General features: G+C 42.5%; 1 protein-coding gene across 2 annotated transcripts in view; it reads right to left on the bottom strand.

Annotated features, from left to right (window-relative positions):
* Nucleotides 1-22,261, bottom strand: part of ETV6 (ETS variant transcription factor 6) — a 145,191-nt gene that overhangs the window by 12,480 nt on the left and 110,450 nt on the right. For both annotated transcript variants that reach the window (XM_028728615.2, XM_028728616.2), the window contains exons 3-5: nucleotides 16,801-16,965; nucleotides 15,565-15,699; nucleotides 7,471-8,016 (exon numbers count right to left, since the gene is read on the bottom strand). In XM_028728615.2, coding sequence (XP_028584448.2) covers nucleotides 7,471-8,016; nucleotides 15,565-15,699; nucleotides 16,801-16,965 — 846 coding nt within the window. The remainder of the gene's footprint in view (nucleotides 1-7,470; nucleotides 8,017-15,564; nucleotides 15,700-16,800; nucleotides 16,966-22,261) is intronic.

Raw genomic sequence — 22,261 nt, 5'->3', positions numbered from 1 at the left:
TCCAACTCAGCATTTGAATAATTCTGTAAAAGCACTGCAATTACTTCAGAGCTATTAAGTAGTTAAATGCCTTCACTTTTGATAATTGGATTGAAATTTCACCCTGACTAGATCTCTAATTAAAGGTCTAACAGATTATTTAAATTTTGATTACTTCTCCCCTCCTTCTTTCATGCCAGTATTTTTAGATTGGTTAAGCAAAAAGGTTCGTTCTCCCCACTCCTTCAGCTTCATGCAAGTAAATTTTACACCACAGGCATATTCAGTGAGAAATTTAGAATTCAAAAACTGGTTGCAGACCAAAGCTAAGAAATTGTCACACTTCAAAGACAGCTTTTTTTTGTCTGAAAGGGGAAGGTTGAATTTCACACTCCATGGGATGGCATTCAGCATAGAATGTATTTATTTATTTGAATTTGTTTGTTGTCTCATCACACTAGTTTTCTAGGTGCCCTATAAGTACACTGGTGGACTTACAGCCCCTACTTCATTTAAACATTTCTGCACTGCTTTTCTGCTGAACATGGTCTTTAAATAGCTCATGCCAATATGAAAAGATACAGACAACATATCATTTAAAAGATTCAAATCTACTTTAAAACAAGCCAGCAAACCATAAACATTAATTGAGAAAGAATATGCACAAATAACAGTCTCAAACCAGCTTACAAAAGTATGGCAGAAAAACACTATCATTTATTTTCTACTGATGGAGCAGATCTGGTAAATTTCCTGCAGGAATGAATTCCAGCAGTGACAATGCTGGAATTTATAGCACCAGGAAAATTCACCTCAGACAGAAATGGGAATCAAATCATATATATTTCATTTATTATTATAGGGGAAGAATAGATCATTTGTGTTATAAAGAAGAGCATATTGTATATACTCTTGAATGTCTTCCTATATATCATGGAATTCTACTCAATATTGATTCAGAGCAGATTCCAACACATAGTTAGCAGAGTAAAAACTTAAACATGTTGCAGGATTCCCTCCCAAATAGACCAGAGGCAATCAATTGTATTTCATCCAGCAGAGCTTTACTGCTACTGAAGACAAATGAACATAATGGTCACAAATCCAATACATTCAGGATTGGCACTGTCCATAAGAAATCCAGTTGCAGAAGACTTAACTTACAATAACTTATAATAAGTCTAAACCTTAATGCTAAGCATACTATGTACAGAACATCAAACCAGAAGAAAAGAGAGATAAAGTGAAACCCAGGCTCCTTCTGGCCTTACTTTTAGAGTCAGCCTGACTTTGACAGAGAACCAGTTTAAACCAGCTGCACTCAGCTTCTCTGAAGGATTAGCCCAAACATCAGGAGCCTTCTGCTTGTTTCTTTCACACAGAGAAACTTCCAGAACCCTACACACCAGATCAATACTTTTTGTACTAAGAAATGCAAACTGACACTATATGCATAAAAAATGTGAGGCCGTTGTCATGCTGCCGTCCACATGGCATAACTGGCCACATCACCTCCAGGATGGCAAATGGCAGGCAAGCAAGCAGCCCAGGAAAGCTCTTTTACAGAGGAGGGAGAGGTGATTCACAGAGCGGTTTGGCAAGCCACTTTATGAAGCCCCCACTCCTTTATTAGGGGGTGGGGCTTGGGCCAAAGTGCAAGGGGAAGGGGAGGGCCTTGGAGCAAAGGGGTGGGGGAGGTATGGGGGAAGGGCAGATGGCAAAGAAGCTGGAGGGTAGTTGGAGAAGTTGGAGGGTTGGTGGGCAGAGTGAGCAGGGGTGGCAGCCCTAGTACTGCACAAAGTCGCTCAAATAGGATTTGATTAATTCTGATTTATCAAGTATTAGGTTTAGGTACTGACAAAGTGATACTGACATTAACCCTATCAAGACAAAAGGTTAGAAGAAATTCAACACATGTTGTCTCCCTTAGTAAGGACATTTTCTGGGGTACTTCCATATGGGGGCTGCATTTGCAAACTGGTCACTGAAAGATTGCAAACTGGTAGTTGGCAACAAATTCCATTCCCCTCAGTTAAATGGCGAGGAGTCCAAAGCTGTGTGGATGCTACACAATGTATGCAGGAATAGCACCTTTAATAATAAACTAAACGTCAGGAAGAACTTTCTGATGGTGAGAGCTGTTTTGTGTGGTGTAGTGGTTAAGAAGGACAGATGTCCTAGTGCCTCCCTGGAAGGACAGATCCTGAAGCTGAGGCTCCAATACTTTGGCCAGAGAAGACTCCCTGGAAAAGACCCTGATGTTGGGAAAGATGGAGGGCACAAGGAGAAGGGGACGACAGAGGACGAGATGGTGGGACAGTGTTCTCGAAGCTACCAGCATGAGTTTGACCAAACTGCGGGAGGCAGTGGAGGACAGGACTGCCTGGAGTGCCCTGGTCCATGGGGTCACGAAGAGTCGGACATGACTAAACGACAACAACAACAGTGGTTAAGAGCGGTGGACTCGTAATCTGGGGAACTGGGTTCGCGTCTCCGCTTCTCCACATGCAGCTGCTGGGTGCCCTTGGGCCAGTCACACTTCTCTGAAGTCTCTCAGCCTCACTCACTTCACACAGTGTTTGTTGTGGGGGAGGAAGAGAAAGGAGATTGTGAGCCACCTTGAGACTCCTGAAGGGTAGTGATAACTTCTGAGTGTGTTGAGAATTTCAGCTTGCATCTGCTCAGGGATCATGTCTTAGGTTCAGTCTCTGACTCGTGGTCTGTTGGAAGTCTTTTCAAAGTTTTGGAATGAAGCAAAGGGCTGTATGGTTTACATGATACCTCCTAAATGTTTGCTAATGCATTGTATATCTTGGCCATCTCCAAAGTTTTCTGGGGAACTTAGAGGAATGAAATAGCTGGGGTGAAAGTGAAGGAAACACCAGAGCACATGTTAGGGCTTATTCCACAGCAGTGGTGTCAGAAGAGGGCTTCTCTGCTTCTATTGTGTCTATGCAATGTTGGCTGCAGGATGCTTTTAGGGGCTGGGAAGCATTCTGAATGTTATAATTCATTAATATAATTACCATTCTTGTTAGGGAATGTGAATTATGGGAATACGATGCACCGAACTAATTGCCTAAGTGCATGGCAGAATATAAAAAAGTAGTTTCATAGCTAGGTTGGTTGCATAAGGCTACAGGAATCAGGGAGCCTGGGAACTGAAATGCACGGCCAGGAGGCACCAAAGATGAAAGAACAAGGCAGATGGAACTAAGTGCTGCCTTGTTCTTTATTTCTTGGCTACGACTAGCACCAAGCAAATATTCATGACTTGCTTGGAACCCTGAAGCCAAAAACAGCAAAGAAGGAGCAGCTTCCCACAGCAAACAGGTATTTCCAGTACAGATGCAAGACTTTTCTCAAGCATATGTTTCTTCTACAAATCCAGGACTGGTCAAAACAGAATTAATAAACGCGGGACACTGAGTCATATCTGAATCGCCCTGTGATCTTCATATGAAGGGTGGTATATAATAATAATAATAATAATAATAATAATAATAATAGTTCTATATAGTTAGCATTTGAATTTGTTCTAGTAGGGAAAGTAGCCATTGTGTGTGTGTGTAGGGGGTGGAAGTTAATCCCTCCACCTCAGTGCTGTGGCCCAGACCCAATTTCACCCCACCCATGTTTGCTTTTCAAGTAAATTAAAGGAGAGATAAGCAATCATAAATCTCTCCTGTCTCATCTAGTTGATGAGTGTTTGCGCAGCGGCATAGCGTGGGTTGTCAGCACCCGGGGCAAGTAATTTGCGCCCCCTAACCCGTGGATTTGTGCCCCCTAACCTGTGGATTTGCGCCCCCTAACCCGTGGATTTGCCCTAACCCCAGATGTTGCGCCCGGTGCGGTCGTCCCCCCCCTGCACCCCCCACGCTACGCCACTGTGTTTGCGGGATTAATTGTTAAAATAAATGGAGAGGGGGAAACTTGCATGGAAGTTTCTTATGACTGAAAGGGTGTTTTGCTTTATCCTACAGGTTGGTTGTGCTTCTACATTCTTATTTTACACATCAGATAGAACTTTCATTGATATACCTTGGCTGTTTGTCCAGCTAAGCAGACTTCCTAGCAGATTACATTTCCATCGGACTAACCAGATTAGCCGGAGGAAACCTCAGCAATCCTGCCATTTCCTTCTTGGTTTATCACTTTGCGTGAAGTATCAGAACCCCTTTTAGTTTCTTTTGAGTGTTGCTTTTTAATTAAAAGTCAGCAAAAAGTGCTTCAGTGTTCAACAATGGGAATATGTTTCATAGATTTCGTATAAAAATATTTGATGTATGCAAATGAGCAGCAGTCTCTTAAAATGAGACATGGCTTCAGCAAGCGCTGCAAAACTGGTTAGACGATGAAAGCCCTGCCTTTGAGGAACAGTTACGGTTTCTCTGGGCTGCAGGTAGTAAAATGCCACCTGATTAATTTTGTTGATTGGGGGCAGGGAAGAGCAGTGTTAAACAGTAAGCCCTATCATCAATTTATCAGTTTAATGACCTGCTCCAGGTTTCTGTGGGCTCCTTTCAACCTCCCCCCCCCCCCATGGCTTCAGTAGTGGTCACTGCTTTCAGTCCTCCCTCTTGAGCATGCCAGCACAACAGGTCAGCATTGACAGAAAAAGTCACACTACAATCTCTCCAATGCCTCAGTGATCTCCAATATGCAGTGGGAGATCTCCTCAGCGGTCCTTGCGCTCTGGGGCAAGTTCCCAGTTCCCCATTCGAAACAAGGATTGCTCCATGATCCCTTGCCAGTAGTGGGCCCTCTGCTGCTCTGGGAATGTTGGAAGGAGCCCTGTGATCCCAGTCACTGACTCACGGTTCAGACTCATGGGACTGTTCTCCTGAGTTCTTACACTTGTGCCAATGGGCGCTATGCAAGTACAAGTAGACACAATAAGGGCCTGCATAAATCATAAATCCTCATCTGCTAGTACAGACCCTGTGCACATCCAGTCACTCTGGGCCAGTTCTCGCCTTCCACTGAAGACATGGCAGTCAAGCGATGGCAACAGCCGCTATAAACACTCCCCACTTCCATGCATTTATTCAATATATGGAATGGAAAGTGAGAAGAGGGCTAATGGTCCAAGCTGAAACATTTAGTATTTAGGCGAATTACCATATTTTTCTGTGTATAAGACCATAATTTTTTTGCTTTAAAAAATTTGGCAAAAATTGGGGGTCGTCTTATACATGGATAGTAAACGCAGAGGGAGGCGTGCATGTGATCTGTGGCGGCAAGTGGGCAGGCGATTGCTGTTGGCAAGCAGATGTGTGACTGGTGGCTGTGGCAAGCGTGCATACAGGTGATTGGCAGCGAGCGGGTGGGTGGTTGGGTGATCGGTGGCAAGTGATTGGCAGTGGCAACCTCCCCCACAAAAACTCAACAACTGAAGGGCAATCTCCCCCCCCCCAAATAAATATTGATTTCTTAATTTGGGGTTCAAAAATTAGGGGTAGTCTTATACATGGAAAAATATGGTGATACACACAAATGAGCAACAGTCTTTCCCCCTCTTTTAAAGCTGCTTCAAGCCAACAAATGTGCTGAAGAATCTCTCTCTGGCTCAAGGATTTTAACAGGCCTAGTAAACTTCACTCATCTGGAAGTCAGCCTTGAAAGGAAAGTATCACAGACCTCATTTCTGGTAAAAACTGGTTTGGAGATCTACAGTCGTACCTTGGTTCTTGAACGGATTCCGTTCCGGAAGTCTGTTTGACTTCCAAAAATGTTCAAAAGCCAAGGTGCAGCTTCCGATTGGCTGCAGGAGCTTCCTGCACTCCAGCGGAAGCCGTGTCGGACATTCGGCTTCCAAAAAATGTTCGCAAATTGGAACACTTACTTCCAGGTTTGTGGCATTCAGGAGCCAAAACATTTGAGTCACAAGGTGTTTTAAACCAAGGTACAACTGTAGCAGTATTGACAGCTTAGTCCCAAAACAGCCACCATTTAATTCTCAACGTTGAGTTCAAGAGAGAAACAAGCAAGCAAGCAAGCAAGCAAACCCAAAGCAGCCAGTAGCCAGCAAAGCTGTTTTTGCAATAGCTGCAAGCATTGCAACCCCTTGGAGGTATAAGACTCTGGTTTTCTCTACTCTGGAGGCTCTTTCTAGTGAATAGGTGCACTGCCCTCTCATGCTTCCTTTGAAGAGGGAGGGAGTTTCAAGGAATAGCAGATTATTCGACAGCCTGTCACATTTTTGTTGTTGCTGCTGTAATGCTGCAAGGAAGGAATAGCAATTCAGTAGGCAAGGACCCAACATTATTAAATGCCAATTGGGAAGGCCTGTTTGTTTGATTTGTTTTTGAGTTACTGCTAAGAGCTGCTTGCTTCCATAAAAAACTTTTCACACAAACTGTGCAACGTGGAAACTACCAGCTCAGGAGATGTTGCTGCTGCTTCCATGAACCCAAAAATACAGAATGTTGTCGTTTCTTCAGTTCAGAGATGGAAATGGGCAATTACCTACCAGTTGTTGAATTTCTGCTAGGGTCGCCATATTTCAATAAAGTTCAGTAAGTGACAACAGGGGTTCTCATACATCCAGATTTTCCCAGACATTTTGCCGATTTCTGCCTGGACACTGCAGAATTCAGTGTATGTTCAGGAAACTCCAGTTGTATGGCAACCCTAATTTCTACCTTACACACACTGCTCACACAAGTAGACTGCTGATGTGAGCAGGTATCTGTGGAAGTGAGCAACTGCTTGATTAAACTGAGTCTGACTCTCAGATTCATGAAGCAGGTGGTCACAACCCTACAGACTGAGCTTCACATTATAATAAATGCAGAATGGCCCATTTAAAACAGCAGGCCGGCATTGTACAATGTATAACTGTCACAGACCGGGAAGGAAAACCTGTGGGCAGGCCATTTTTTATTGTTTCACAGTGCTTACTAATGTTTAGGTAAATCGTAAAGAAGATTAATAATAACTTATTAGAACCCCTTTATGTTTGCACTGGCAGAAGAGAAATTTAGATCCCTCCTTCCTAGAGCCAATCCAAGCAAATAAGGAATGTGAATCTCTGTTAAATTTAATACAATAGAATTAAGCATTCTCTCACTGGAATCCTTCAAACTTAACAGCAGTTAGATTTACCTGGGCCATGCTCATTCATTTAACCTGTTGCAGTATTAAATTTGTTTGCTGGGAAACCATGACATGTAATAATACATAAAATGAATGTATTCTGAGGAATGATGTTCATGGGAAAACGCAAGGAAGATTAATCAGGAGCTGGTGGTTGTTACTTTGTCAGAAAGACCATCCATAACTTTGGGGATTTGGGTTCTAAGAACAAGATGATGGCAGATCACCATAAAGTAAATACCTTTATTTACCCATTTGCTTCTATAGTACCTTCAACCTATGGACTTCTGTTTGTCTTCAAATGAAATTAACAAATTTCCCAAGCATCAGCCCTTGGGAAAACGTATGGTAGATACCAAAGAAAATACATGACTTGGAATATATCATACTAACCTGCTATCCTTCCAATTGGCATTGCATGCTCTTCAGGTGGAGAGACGGAGACCATGATGTGATTCATGTATGCTAATTCTTCCCGATGGGACAGGTTGATGGGTTTCACCTCTCTGTGCATCCCATCTTCAGACAACCTGGAGGCTTTGAAATCCACAGAGTGCCTGGGGTTCAGTATCAAGGGGTGCATGATGGGGCTGGGCATCAGCTGAATCACCCTTGTGTTTTCCTGGCGGGGACTGGAAGGCTTCTGAAGCACTTCAGAAGGGGTTGGGCAGTGGTTATTCTCAATAGGGGACACGGAGAGAGGGTAAGACTCTTGGCTATTGTTCTCCTGGTGGTGCCTCATTCCCGAGAGCCGATCAGCTGGTGAGAGGCGACGGATAGTGTTCTCCAAGGGGGATTTCAATGACCGCTGCTCAGGTTCTGGTGAAGGCCTGTGGTTGGCACTAATGGGGGATCTAGAGCGATGCAATAATTCAATGGTAGGTGGGTTGTGATGGATTGTGTCAGCTGATTGTCTTGAAGGTCTCTGGACAAAGTTGTCTGTGTAGCAAAAGAAAAAGAAAGAAAAAAGTTGTGAATTCTGCGATAGGCAGGAATGGCCAACTGGGAGCTCATAGGTAACACACAGGGCTTTTTTTCAGCCTGAGCTCACTGGAACTCAGTTCTGGCACCTCTCAGGTGGGCGCCATTGCCATTATAAGCGAACAAGGGAGTCATTCATGGTGAGTTCTGGCACCTCTTTTACCTGAAAAATAGCACTGGTGACACATAACTTAAGAGGCAATTTTAACTGGATCCTTTGGTTCCAGCCAAATACTAAGGTGGAATAAACACTGCCCATATTTGATCTCTCAAGGACAAAAACATTGTTTTGAAAAGATGAGACAAATATATTCATACCATGACAGGCATTAAGATAGAGCATATGGATGGTGTTTACTATCCCAAAAAATGTTAAAATTCTACACCAAGAAAAGCTGTCTTATATGACTTGCAACCATGATGCAAATTGTATCACATTTTGCATCAACTATTCTGCAAAAATTACCCTGGTTTTGCTAGACCTGTGGAGACAAGAACACTGGTGTCCTTTCTCCAAACCCTGAAAGCACTGTTCTCTCAGGCTTCTGAGATGTCGGCAGTGTAGCTAAAAGATCTGGAAACTTGCTTTAAAAAAAAAAAGAAAATGAAAGAAAGTGAAAGAAAGTGAAGACTCTCAGAAAGGAGAGCCCACTGTTCCATACTTTTTGTGGTCCTCTGCAATTATGGCATACACAGAGTCCTATACCACTTTACACTTATGATAAAGTTATGTTGTTCAGTAAAAAATTCTGTTATACACCCCCCAGAACATTGTGGCTATCATCCAATTAATTTCGATTAAAAACAGATCCATTTATTTCCATTAATGAAATAGTGGGAATTGCATGATGTCTTGATGTGGAAAGTACACTGTTAAAACCATTTATTTAAGCCTTGCTCCACGTTCATCACTTAATAGAAATAATTAAAAATATACAAAGCAAACATATGACCACATAAAAAAAAATCCTTAATGGAGCTAAAACAATTTCCAGCCTTTCATGGCACTCCAAATCTGCCACACCTTGCCGTATGCATCTGGATTAGGCTGTTGTATTTGCTCCTTCTCTTCCTCTGTGGCTACCACTGTTGTCTTAAAGGGACTGTTCAAAAAGAACAGAGTGGTGCCTTGCTTCTAAAATACAATTGCCATGAGGTGCAAGAAAAAGGCCTCTTTGAAGCCCTGTGAACTCGGCTTCCAAAGTTCTGCTTCCCCCGCACAAGCTCTGTGACCTTAGGCTGACTCCAGGCCCACTCATCAGGCTGTCCACCTCCCAATGGATCTTGCCAGCAACCACCAGTTTCCTTGTTACTGCTCAGGAGGAAGCGACATTGGTGTGGATTTTATGATTCACATGCCCCAAATCATAAACAAGAAAGGTCTGTCTTTGTCTGACTACTCAGGTCAGTAATAACGAAATGGGCACAAGGAAGTGAAACTTCAGAGCCAGGCCATGCCCTGTCTGCGGTGACTGAACAGCAATGTCTTAAAACTGGACTTGCAAAGAAATAACCCTTTAAGCATATTTCAGAGCCATGTGTGCCACCAGATTACCTAGTTGATGTGAACACAGCAAGTCATGATTTTTGTCCAAGGAGGAGTTGGGTGCAGCTGACAGAGTGGGGGCTTGAACTGCAAAGTTTCAACCCTGAAGCCCATTGGGTGGCTTTGGGTACTGCTTCTCTGCCTAGACTACCAGACAGGGTGGCTGTGAGGGTGAAATGGGAAGCTGCTTTGAGTCCTTAGGGAAATAGTAGGCATATAAATGAGTTTAAAAAACAAAAACAAACAAACCCCAAAATGATGTTGTAATGTATAGAGCACAGCTGGGCATATAGTTCGCTGGATCTCATTAAGATTTCCAGAAATCTCAATTTTAAAAAAAGTTTCTAGTTCACATGGCAACACAGATACGCTCAGAAAAGCAGCAGAAATTAGGATGAAAGAAACTGTCTGTACAGTGGTACCCTGGGTTACAGACACTTCAGGTTACGCAATTTCGGGTTGCGCACCGTGCTGAACCCGGAAGTACCAGAACGGGTTACTTCCAGGTTTCAGTGCTCGCACATGCACAGAAGCACTACATCACACTTTGCGCATGTGCAGAAGTGCCTAATTACAACCCACGCGTGTACAGACACGGTGTTGCGGGTTGCAAACGTGGATCCCACACGGATCACGTTTGCAACCCGAGATTCCACTGTAGTTGTATGAACATACAGAACTCAATGTGAATTACTTTTGAGAATTATTCCTGGGTGGGGTTATAGACTTGCATTGTGTTTCTCTTTCTCTTTATGTATCTGGGTTAAGTTTCTGCATGTCAAGGTCACAATAACCAAGTAAGAAACATTTCACCATATGCAGTATACACGTGCACCCACTACACGTTATTTGCCATATGCATGGAAATAAATGCAAAATATTGATTGATAGGACATCACTTCAATTGATCTCACATCTCCTTAAAACTCTGCCCTTCTGTCAGGAAATGATAGTAAAGTGATGGCAAGATATGGTTCTCTGATGTGCTCTCATAAGGAAGGTATGAGCAGCATCAGAAGAAAAGGTGGTTCACACATCAACCTCTGGAAGGCATTCGAATTTTGCCAAATAAATGTTTCTGTCATGAATGATCAGGCCCTGCAATGAAATTGGTGCCATCTAGAAGGCTTCCTGATCTAGAAGGCTTCCTGGGAGTGCCTGATCACCTCATCTGTCTCCTGAGAAATCTCTATGTGGGACAAGAAGCTACAGTTGGAACTGGATATGGAACAACTGACTGGTTCAAAATTGGGAAAGGAGTACGGCAAGGCTGTATATTGTCTCCCTGCTTATTTAACTTATATGCAGAATTCATCATGCGAAAGGCTGGGCTGGATGAATCCCAAGCCGGAATTAAGATCGCCAGAAGAAAAATCAACAACCTCAGATATGCAGATGACACAACCTTGATGGCAGAAAGTGAGGAGGAATTAAAGAACCTTTTAATGAGGGTGAAAGAGGAGAGCGCAAAATATGGTCTGAAGCTCAACATCAAAAAAACGAAGATCAACATCAAAAAAACGAAGATCATGGCCACTGGGCCCATCACCTCCTGGCAAATAGAAGGGGAAGAAATGGAGGCAGTAAGAGATTTTACTTTCTTGGGCTCCATGATCACTGCAGATGGTGACAGCAGTCACGAAATTAAAAGACGCCTGCTCCTTGGGAGAAAGGCGATGGCAAACCTAGACAGCATCTTTAAAAGCAGAGACATCACCTTGCCAACAAAGGTCCGTATAGTTAAAGCCATGGTTTTCCCAGTAGTGATGTATGGAAGTGAGAGCTGGACCATAAAGAAGGCTGATCGCCGAAGAATTGATGCTTTTGAATTCTGGTGCTGGAGGAGACTCTTGAGAGTCCCATGGACTGCAAGAAGATCAAACCTATCCATTCTTAAGGAAATAAGCCCTGAGTGCTCACTGGAAGGACAGATCGTGAAGATGAGGCTCCAAGACTTTGGCCACCTCATGAGAAGAGAAGACTCCCTGGAAAAGACCCTGATGTTGGGAAAGACTGAGGGCACAAGGAGAAGGGGACAACAGAGGACGAGATGGTTGGACAGTGTTCTCAAAGCTACCAGCTTGAGTTTGACCAAACTGTAGGTGGCAGTGGAGGACAGGAGTGCCTGGCGTGCTCTGGTCCAGGGGGTCACGAAGAGTCGGACACGACTAAACGACTAAACAACAACAAGAAGGCTTCCCAGGGCTCATGGAGCCCATTCGCTCAGTCACTGCACATTGCATGATAAGCCATGGTCATTTGACACAATTCCTGCATGCAGTCCAACAGAGAGACATAACATTAAACATTGTTACACCATTAAGCCAATACATGGATTACATTTCAAAAGAATGTGTTTCTTTTTCTGCATTAAAAAAGATCTGAATTAGGGAACACACAGCCTGTGTGTTGCCATCTTCAGTGACACTTGGCAGGAGTGCCAGGGAGGGCCCTGTGGACTGCCGGTTATCAGCCAAAGTGCTCACTGAAAACATGGCTGTGCGCCACAGAAATGGAATAGCCTGTGGTCTGTAGGTTCTGCGTAACAGCCTAGGAACTATTTTATCCTCAGTTAAAACTGGATACACTCTTCCATCATAAGCCTAAAATGTATTTTTAAACGCACATGAAAGAGCTATTATTATTTATTAAATTTATCTACTGCCCTTTATCCAAGGATCACAAGGCGGTTTATTACATAAAAACACAAAAAGACACACGTAACATAGCAACCGACCAAAACAATACCCCTCCCAGTTAACCCTTCATCTGCAGAAGAGCCCACTTTCTGTATTTCTGCATTGAATCCCTAATCAGAAGTGCCCCGTCTGAGTGGAAAAATTGCAACAGGACATCTCCTTTAAGGGCAAGTAATTTGTCTTCATATTAGGTGTGGCTGGCTCACTGGATCTTTCCAGATACAGAAATTATTCCCCCATCCTCACTGAGGCTGATTGGAAGGAGGCAAGACCAGAACAGTAAATTGTGCAGAGATGCAGCCAGCAGTCTCCTTTGTAGGTGGGCTTTTGGGGCTGTTTGGACATAATGGCAAACCATGCCTAGGAATTAGAAGCACAAAACCCTTGTGGTTTTTCAGCAATTTAGTTCTGAATTGTAAAGATCGCCTGGAGAATGCTTGCCAGGCCCTTTCCCTCACATGGCCATTCAAAGTGAGCTGGTTGGAGCAGATACATACCTCAGAACCCAGTGAAGAATTAAACACAACAACAAACCCAACAGGCAGTGCAGGGCTATATTTAGCTGTGTGAGTTCTTCCACCAACAGGAAAGAGGCAGCACAAGTGACTCAAAGTACACAAGAAGCCCTCATTACCTGCCTGTGAAGTCTTGGCACAAAGGGCTTCCCTCACTGCCCAGAGTCTGTGGCTGGAAGTAATCCATAATTAAAACAAAATGCTCCTCCTCGGCTTTTAATTTCTACCAAGAGGTGCCTTTTTTAAAAAAATGCATATGCGAAAGCTTTATTTTAGTGGTTGGAAGCAAAGCTGAGGGGAAAGGAGCAAAGAGCAAAAGTATTCATCAAGCACTTGGAGAATACAATAAAACAAGGGTAGAGTATGGCTATATGGGACTGGAGGTGAAAAAGACCCCGGACTCCATTGAAGCGGAAGGTGCCATGGCACACCTGATGCTGCAGAACTAGCCAGCACCTCTTGGTCTTGGCATTCCTATCTGACATCACACACTTAGAACAAAAACCAGTCTTCCTTCTTATGGGTTGTGTCCATAGAAGAAGCTGAACAACATGCAGTCCTTGAAATCCAGCCACCAAATGTTTTGTGCAGAGCAGAGGTGGGGAACCTGTGGCTTACGGGAACCACATTTGGCCTGTGAGACTGTGTTGGCTAAGCTGTGCCCCTATATGACATCAGGTATGAGAAGGTAAAGACACAACTGGGCTGAGCTTGTGGGGTGCCTACAAGTCTTCTGCAAAGTGTTCTGCACTTGACATTGCAAACTCCAATGACAGGTGCCTATGATCAGGTGTCCATCAAAGGTGACAGGCTTCTGTCCACATGTTGAAATCAGGCACTGTGCACCTGGTCTTGCAAGCTCAGGTGATCATCAGGTCTTATGAAGTGTTGTGCATGGAGATGCGCAATCTCAAAGATCAGCTTCTTGTGAAGTTGCCTGCACAGTATTTGGCAAAACCAGACAATCTGTTGATCGTTGGCGCTTTTTGTCTTTGCCTGCATGGTTTGATCACAAACTGCATGAGCAAACAGTTACCAATGTCACTGTGATGCCAGGTAATTGACTGCCAGTTCCAGTCCTGCATGTATCTCCAATGTAGCCCATACCCTGAAAGAACAGGGAAGGGGATCAAGATACCAGCTGGTAAGAGAGCCTAAGGGGCATAATAGCTGAAGTGCTGAACTTAAACAAGGATGACCTGGCATCACAGTGACATCCTTCCTCAGAGATAGAGCTCTCTTGGGGAGCTTGATCCAGCCTAACGCATCTCACAGAGTTATTGTGAGGATACAATTCAGAAAGGGGGAACCGTGTATGTCCATAGCTCTGTAGGATAATAAATAAGATGAGGCAGGGAGTTCCCTAATGAATACATCTTGGGATCAGCTGATCATCTCTTCTTTGAACAAGTACAGGATGTACTGTACAGGGCAGCAGTGGAGTGTCCAACCTTTGTGGCACAGAAAGGAGCTCCAAGTTTTCAAGAACTAAGATGGCACAACTTAAAACACAATTTTGAACAACAGAACTTTGGAATAGTTAGTTAGAGAATCAAGCCTTATGGTTCCAATGTAATGTGGCTGTTTGTCATGAGAATACACCCAAGAAGCCTTGGGTTTGTGTCCTCCTCCTCCTCCCACAGAGATCTGCAACTTCTGTTCCTGGTTTCCTGCAAATCATAGTGGTTTACAATCTTGGCATAAAGGGAAATGTGAAACATGCAGTTTGGATGAAACAGCACAACTACATTTTGCTGAAAACCAGGAACAGGAGTTGGTCATTGTAATGCATGAGGGAAACAGGAAGCATGTGAGACGTACGTTTGTGCTTCCAATTCCAAAGTATGATTTGGCATTACGCCCCCAAAGCCCCCATGTTTCCAATTCAATTTTTAGACCGTATATCTAGTTCACAAGATGCACTAGCCAGGCCTGTTGCGGGACTCAACATCTTACCACATGAACTAAAAGGTGCCTTGCAATACACCTGAGGTTGTGCATTGCAGAGAAGGATGGATTGTGGTGGGCAAAATCTCTTCTGAATACAGTTGGTATCTTTGGGGAAAATTTTCCACCCTTAATGCTCATCTTATTGCAGTTCTTTCCCAGTCCTGTTACCCCAGGTCCATTTTAACTGGAGCAGCCAGGAACTGATTCTACAGAGTTCTGCATGCAGACCATGTGCTTTCCCATGGAGCAATGGGCCACTGCCAAAATGATGTTTTGCTTTCTTTAAATAGAAACTTCATGTGAAAGGAAACTGAAGCACAGCGGACACCCAGGATAAAAGGCCAATTCACACATTATGTAGTGGTTGCCACATACACACTTGTGTTTGATGCAGGTGTACCAGCCTGCCATTTCACATTGTGTAAGTGAAGCAAATAGGTCTACTCTGTAGAGCTAAACACTCTTTTGACAACAAAGTTAGACTCGGGATCTGGCTGTAAGCCTTCTTTGCATATTATGACAAAAATAAAACAAAGTTTACCGTTGTTACTTCAAACTCTGGCCTTCTTTGGTTTCCTTAGTAGCATATTTTCTAACTGTATGGAGCAATTCTGAGTTCATTTTTAGAGGAGTGCTCTAAATTTGTAGCCACAACCATGGTCATAATGTAAGGGTTCGCCAAGTATCCCCCCAAGTATCCTATTTCATTCCACACAAAGCCCACAGCTAACACTGGTTGTAAACAAACAAACAAACAAACAAACAAACAAACAAACAAACAGATATTTGTTGCTACCTTCATCATGGTTTTGATGTAACATGATATCTGGCTGAGCATGGATAGAGTTCCCAGGATGGAAGAAAGGTGAAAACAGCACATGAGAATTCCTTTGCTTCAAGATATGCTGAAGAAGCTCATATAGCACATCACCTAAAAGACAAACAGACCATGCAAGTGAATGAAAGATATATGGTTACCCTATGTTTGGGCCACTTTGGACTGCAACCTACACAGGATGAAATGTTTCCCCATACAAAAAAAAAATTATGCACCATAGAAAACTATTACATTAGAGCAAGAATGCCATCTCCTTTTGACCTCCCCTGATTATTTTGGGAGGGGCTGACCCCCCAACATTCAAAGGGAGTGGAGTGCGGAGCTGAGCACCGCACCACTTCAGGGGCCAACTCCTTCTCCTCCTCCCCCACCATGGAAGGAAGGAGATGGTCAAGGCAGCCCCCTGCCAGTGACAGTGGAGGCAGCAGGAGCAGGAGTCACCAGCCACTGAAGCCACACTGCTGTCACATTCGGCTCTGCCCCCTGGCTCCTCCCAATGGCCTGACGTCACGCCCCATTGCCACCTCTGCATTAGACAGAAGAACATCTTTCCATGACATCTAGCTTTTGAAATGCAGCTCTCATCTGTGAGAAGGCTAGAGCCCTTCAACAGCCTGGGCCAGGGTACTTGAAGGACCACCTTCACCTGCACAAACCTGCCCAGGACTTCAAGACTGATTGCAGGCCCCATTGCTTCCTGCTGCTCTCAGAATTTACTTCAGCCCCCTTGCCCTTATTCCCAGTGGTATGGTTGCTATGTCCCAAGGCACACAAAACAAATACCCAAAGAGGGCTTTTGTGTACCAGTCCTACGCAATTTGGTAGGCCAAATCCTGGCTAAGCGTGAATGACCTAGTGTGCAGGTACTCACAGCAAAATGCACAGAGGCTTCACTCCTGCCATGCTGCTGTTGTGCTTTCCATACCTAAGTCCTGTTTCGGTTTAGCAGTAAGTTCAAATCTCACTCTAGACAAACCACAAGCACTAAACCAAGGCTTGGCTATAGCAAAGTCAAACCATGGCTTAGTTCTGGGTGCCACAACATTAGCAAGTCCAGAGCAGGAAGAAAGCAGCTGTGATTTGTGTTAAGAATACCCACATGCTTTCTCGTTCATGCTTACCCGTACTTTCGCTTAGCACTACATATGAATGAGGCCACGTTATGCATTTCCTTCCTTTTTTCTTAGTACTCACCCGAATGTGGAGACCTGTATCGAAAATCCTCTTTGGTTAAAAGCAAGAGCGCTTTGCCATTCATCTCAAAAGTGTTGCTGTCAATGGGTCTTAATGAGAACTCCTTTTCAGCCCACTTCAGCCAATGGGCTACATCATCTCTGCTCCAGTAAATGGGCTGCAAGCCTACAGAAATGATTGAATAATCATACACTGAAAAACTGAAACCAAAATAAAAATATTCCACAAAATACCAGGGAGAATCTGAGACAGGGATTTCACTATTTGCTGAGCATCACGTTATGGGGGTTATACATATCCCCCCATTTTTCCGGGGGGACACATACCCCTAAACCTTTTGTAAATCTTTGTACTTTTGTCCATTTACTGTATTTATTTTTCCCAATTTGAACTATAAAATGGTGATTTTCTTGAGTCAAAATGAGAGCACCCCTAAACCTTTTCTTTTTTAAAGAAAAAAAAGCACTGTGTATCCCTAACCTGGGCATCTGTATCACATTCTGTGCCTTCTATGATGGTACAGAAAATATCTTTTCAAGAAAAGAAGAAAGCTTCCCCTCCACCAACAACGGCCCAGGAGAAAATAAGAAAAGACCTGCAGCATCAGATTGAAGGCCTCCCTAGTCCAGCATTCGGTTTCCCCCAGTGCGGAGCCCCACAAGCAGGACACCAGTGCAATAACACTCTTACCCCAGGAATCCATGGGGACTCCTAAAGCTTTTAAATCATGAATGAAAAATGAAAACACTATGGAAAACAGTAGTAAATATTGGAATTACAGTATGGGATAAACATAGAGTATATCCAGTGCTTTTTTTCCTGGGGGTACGCAGGGGTATGCATACCCCTAAACAGTTTGTGAATCTAAGTTTGGCCTCATTGTGGGGCAACATTTAAATATGAGTAGGAAAATGAGAGTACCCCTAAACATTCTTTTTAGGAAAAAGCACGGAGTATATCAGATATGTTGGAAGTGAGATATGCTCTGTGTTTATCCCATGTTTTAAGTCCAATATTTACTATATAACTCCATCCCCTATATTATTTCATTCTGATTCTTTTGACCATCCATAATGCATTTAAAATATCTGCTTCAAAATAAAATTCAAAATCAGGACTCCACAGTCCTCCCTTCCAGTGATTCCCTCTCACTATAGCTTTTGATACGCTTACCTTTTTCCCTAGCCACATAAAAGTTGATATTATTTTCTATGCCATTCTTTTACCATTTGTGATGTAAAAACATGGGAATGTTATGCAGAAAACACGTTATTCTTGTTAAAACATTTATCTTAATTAGGCTTATTGCCCCCCCCCATTTTTCCAGAATTCTACATCTTGTTGGATCTGTTATGCCGGATCTAGCTGGGAGCTAATTATCTTTGAATAGTTCTGTGATTTTGAGACCCGGATATTTTACTACACCAGCTAAATTCTTTTATGCGACTCTCATATTCAATCTCATCATAATATACATTTGCTGGTAATAATTCATGTTTTGTTATAATGATTTTTAATCCAGCCACTTATGATCTTGATTCATTTTCCCAATTTATTTTGGCTGATTCTGTGTAGTGAAATAAGAAAACTCCCATATCATGACAGTGAAAGCTGATTTTATGTTCTATTTCTGCTATTCTGATGCCTTTTATTGTCTTACTTTGCCTTGGCAATTGCGCTAGAGATGCCTCTGACAGCAGGCACCCTCGTCTTACCACTCTGCTAGGATATCACATTGGGAAACCTAAGTCATTAAATCTCACCCCAACCATATTTCTATATCTATCAGCTTACAGATATATATATGTGTGTGTGTGTGTGTATTTAAACATCTTCATTGAAAGCTAAAAAAATACATAATTATACGTGCACTAAATATGGTGAGATGTAAATAAAAGAAAGAAAAAGAGAAAGAGAAACAGAACCGGTGTAGAAGGGAAAACAAAGGGGGGAGAGGGAAAAACCCAAAACTGTATACAGTGGTACCTCAGGTTAAGAACTTAATTCGTTCTGGAGGTCTGTGCTTAACCTGAAACTGTTCTTAACCTGAAGCACCACTTTAGCTAATGGGGCCTCCCGCTGCCACCACACCGCCGGAGCACGATTTCTGTTCTCATCCTGAAGCAAAGTCCTTAACCCAAGGTGCTATTTCTGGGTTAGCAGAGTCTGTAACGTGAAGCGTCTGTAACCCGAGGTACCAATGTATTTTACAAGGTTGTTATTGTACTTCACCAGATCTTAAGCTATTACAGTATTGGTAAGAATGGATTCCAAATACCATTGAATTTGTCCATGGCAAGTCTGTGTTTATATGCAAGTTGTTCAAATGTTGTGAGTTTGTATAAGTCCCCAATCCAATCGTAGAAGGGAGCAGCATTTTAATTTCCCCCATTCATCAGTATCCGTCTTTTTGCTTTAGTTAAGGGCAGGGAGAGTCCACTCGCATTGCCCTTTTGTAAGGTTCCATGTGCTGGGTATATAATTCAAGAGGATATTTTGCTCTGTAAATGTCAGGTTGTTCCGTACATTTCTGCTGATAGTTTCAGTTACCTTCTGCCAAAAATATTTCATTCTTTCAGCTTACAGAAATTTGTTGGAAATACAATCCTTTCAAAATAAAAAATAAAAAAAATTCCTTCATAACCCCCCACTTGAACCTGTCATAAGCTTATTCTTCATCCAGAAACCAAGAGATAGCATAATATTTAATACTCTTCTTAAACTCATTATTATAGCTCGTCACTTAATAAAACCTGTTTGATCTTTATGCACACATTTTTCTGTTACGCTATGGAGGTTAAAATTTTACAATCAAAATTCAATAGGGCAGACGGTCTGTACAACACTGAATCTTCATTATTCTCCCCATTTAATATAATACAGATATGATTCTTATTTTCCATTTCTGGGGCAGATTTCCAGTTTAAATTTAGTTTAAAGCCTCCACTAATGGTGTTTCTATATTGTCAGTATTTTTTAAATATATATTCTGCTATGAATCTATCTGGACCTGGAGATTTTCCACTCTTAGAATGTTTTATGGCTTTTCTTACATGTTCTATATTTATGTCCTGTTTCATGTTAATGTTTACTTCTGGTAAATGAACCCATGGCATAAAATCTTTAATGCCTTCTCTTGATAGTTTCTGTGACTTACCAAAAAAAATTGTGAATTTCTCTGTGCTTATTCAGGGCAGTGATCTCCAAACTCCCCCCCCCCCCCCGGACCAGTGCCAAGGCTCTTGTGGACTACCTAGTGGATTTGTTGCCGGCTGCAGGGGCCATAGGATCTCTAACTGCATTGTATACCATTGTTACATCTTTAGATCTTAAATCTTAAAACATGAACACCTGTCACTTCTGCTGTCTTGTCTTTTCTGAACTGATTCTGTTTGCAGCCATAGAGAGAGAGGGGGGGGGGGTTCAGTACAAGCGGGCCCAAGTATTACTGCAGACAATTCTTCTTTCTACAATACTAAATTCTCTCTCTCAACTTCCTCTTTTACAGCTCTAATTTTTATTCCTGTCTTCCTGCCTAAATTGTCCTCTATTCTGCATTTCAACACTTCTATGCATTGCCTACCCTCAGTTATCAAGCATTATTGCACTTTTATCCTTACAATCTCTCTGAAACCTGTTGTGCTAGGTTCCCTCAATTCTCTTTAATCTCTTGAATTGCATTATGTAACTATATGTAATATTAGTTTGTTTATTGTAATACATGCCCATTTCAGCAACCTTTCCAAATAATATTTTCTTCCATTTTTTCTTTTATATGCTCTATTTTTAACTCTAATCATTCCTGAAACCCCTAAAAATGTTCCACCAATTCTAAATACAATTCCTCAACAACTCTTCTTACTTCCTTTTTATGATTCTTACAAGACATTGCCCACTACTTTAAAATTTTCATGAACCTTTTATTTCCCTTTTTTCATACTCTTATTTCCAATTATGTTAGGAATTGTCTTTGAAAAGAGAGAAACAATCCTGCTCCTATACTAAAATTTTATCAACAAAGTTATGTGCCATGTACAAAACCTAGACTGAAATCCTTATCTACATTCATATTTACACCTAAATATCTATGCAGCAATGATAACCATTAAATAATCAGTCACACAAAAATGAAGCTAAATGTATTTAAATTGATTATTACATATACTCATGAATTATATACATTTCCAGGAGATCTACACAATTTATTACAGAACCTTCTTTCATATATATTATGAACTGATGAGTTAACAATTAACAATTTTATCCAGCTCTTAAAAATATCTGTCTGACACTTCCCTTTACACTTTCAATATATTGTTAATGCCATTGGGGTTAGTCCATCAAAACCTATTAACATTAGCCCATCTGGAGACACACAATCAAAGCATGGTGATAACAACAACAACAACAACAACAACAACAACAACAACTATTATTATTATTTATACCCTGCCCATCTGGCTGGGTTTACCCAGCCACTCTGGACAGATGGATTTTGTGTACCCAAGCAACAACAACAACAACAACAACAACAACAACAACAACTATTATTATTATTTATACCCTGCCCATCTGGCTGGGTTTACCCAGCCACTCTGGACAGATGGATTTTGTGTATCCAGAGGCATATGGCCTCCTGATCATCTCTAGCATCTCCTCCTGCACCAATTCAGAAGGCTCCAGGGCTTTCTTTCAGCCGGAACTCAGTTCTGGCACCTCTCAGGTGAGTGGCATTGCCATTATAAGAGAACAGGCACTGGCAGGCTCCATTTTATGCTCCTCTTGCATGTTCACACACACCTGCATCAATAGGAGTATAGCATCTAGATCAAGGGAAGTAATAGTGCCACTGTATTCAGCTCTGGTCAGACCTCACCTGGAGTACTGTGTCCAGTTCTGGGCACCACAGTTCAAGAAGGACACTGACAAACTGGAACGTGTCCAGAGGAGGGCAACCAAAATGGTCAAAGGCCTGGAAACGATGCCTTATGAGGAACGGCTAAGGGAGCTGGGCATGTTTAGCCTGGAGAAGAGGAGGTTAAGGGGTGATATGATAGCCATGTTCAAATATATAAAAGGATGTCATATAGAGGAGGGAGAAAGGTTGTTTTCTGCTGCTCCAGAGAAGCGGACAGGGAGCAATGGATCCAAACTACAAGAAAGAAGATTCCACCTAAACATTAGGAAGAACTTCCTGACAGTAAGAGCTGTTCGACAGTGGAATTTGCTGCCGAGGAGTGTGGTGGAGTCTCCTTCTTTGGAGGTCTTTAAGCAGAGGCTTGGCAACCATATGTCAGGAGTGCTCTGATGGTTGTTTCCTGCTTGGCAGGGAGTTGGACTCGATGGCCCTTGTGGTCTATTCCAACTCTATGATTCTATGATTCTATGACCTCCAATTCCTCCTGCTCATGCGCATACATCTCTTACACCTTGACTTCCACAGCAGACTCCCAAGAAGTTG

Source organism: Podarcis muralis, chromosome 6 (assembly GCF_964188315.1).
Source record: "Podarcis muralis chromosome 6, rPodMur119.hap1.1, whole genome shotgun sequence".
Classification (NCBI taxonomy): domain Eukaryota; kingdom Metazoa; phylum Chordata; class Lepidosauria; order Squamata; family Lacertidae; genus Podarcis; species Podarcis muralis.
Note: the sequence above shows the minus strand (reverse complement) of the source record. Positions and strands in the feature narration are given on the sequence as shown.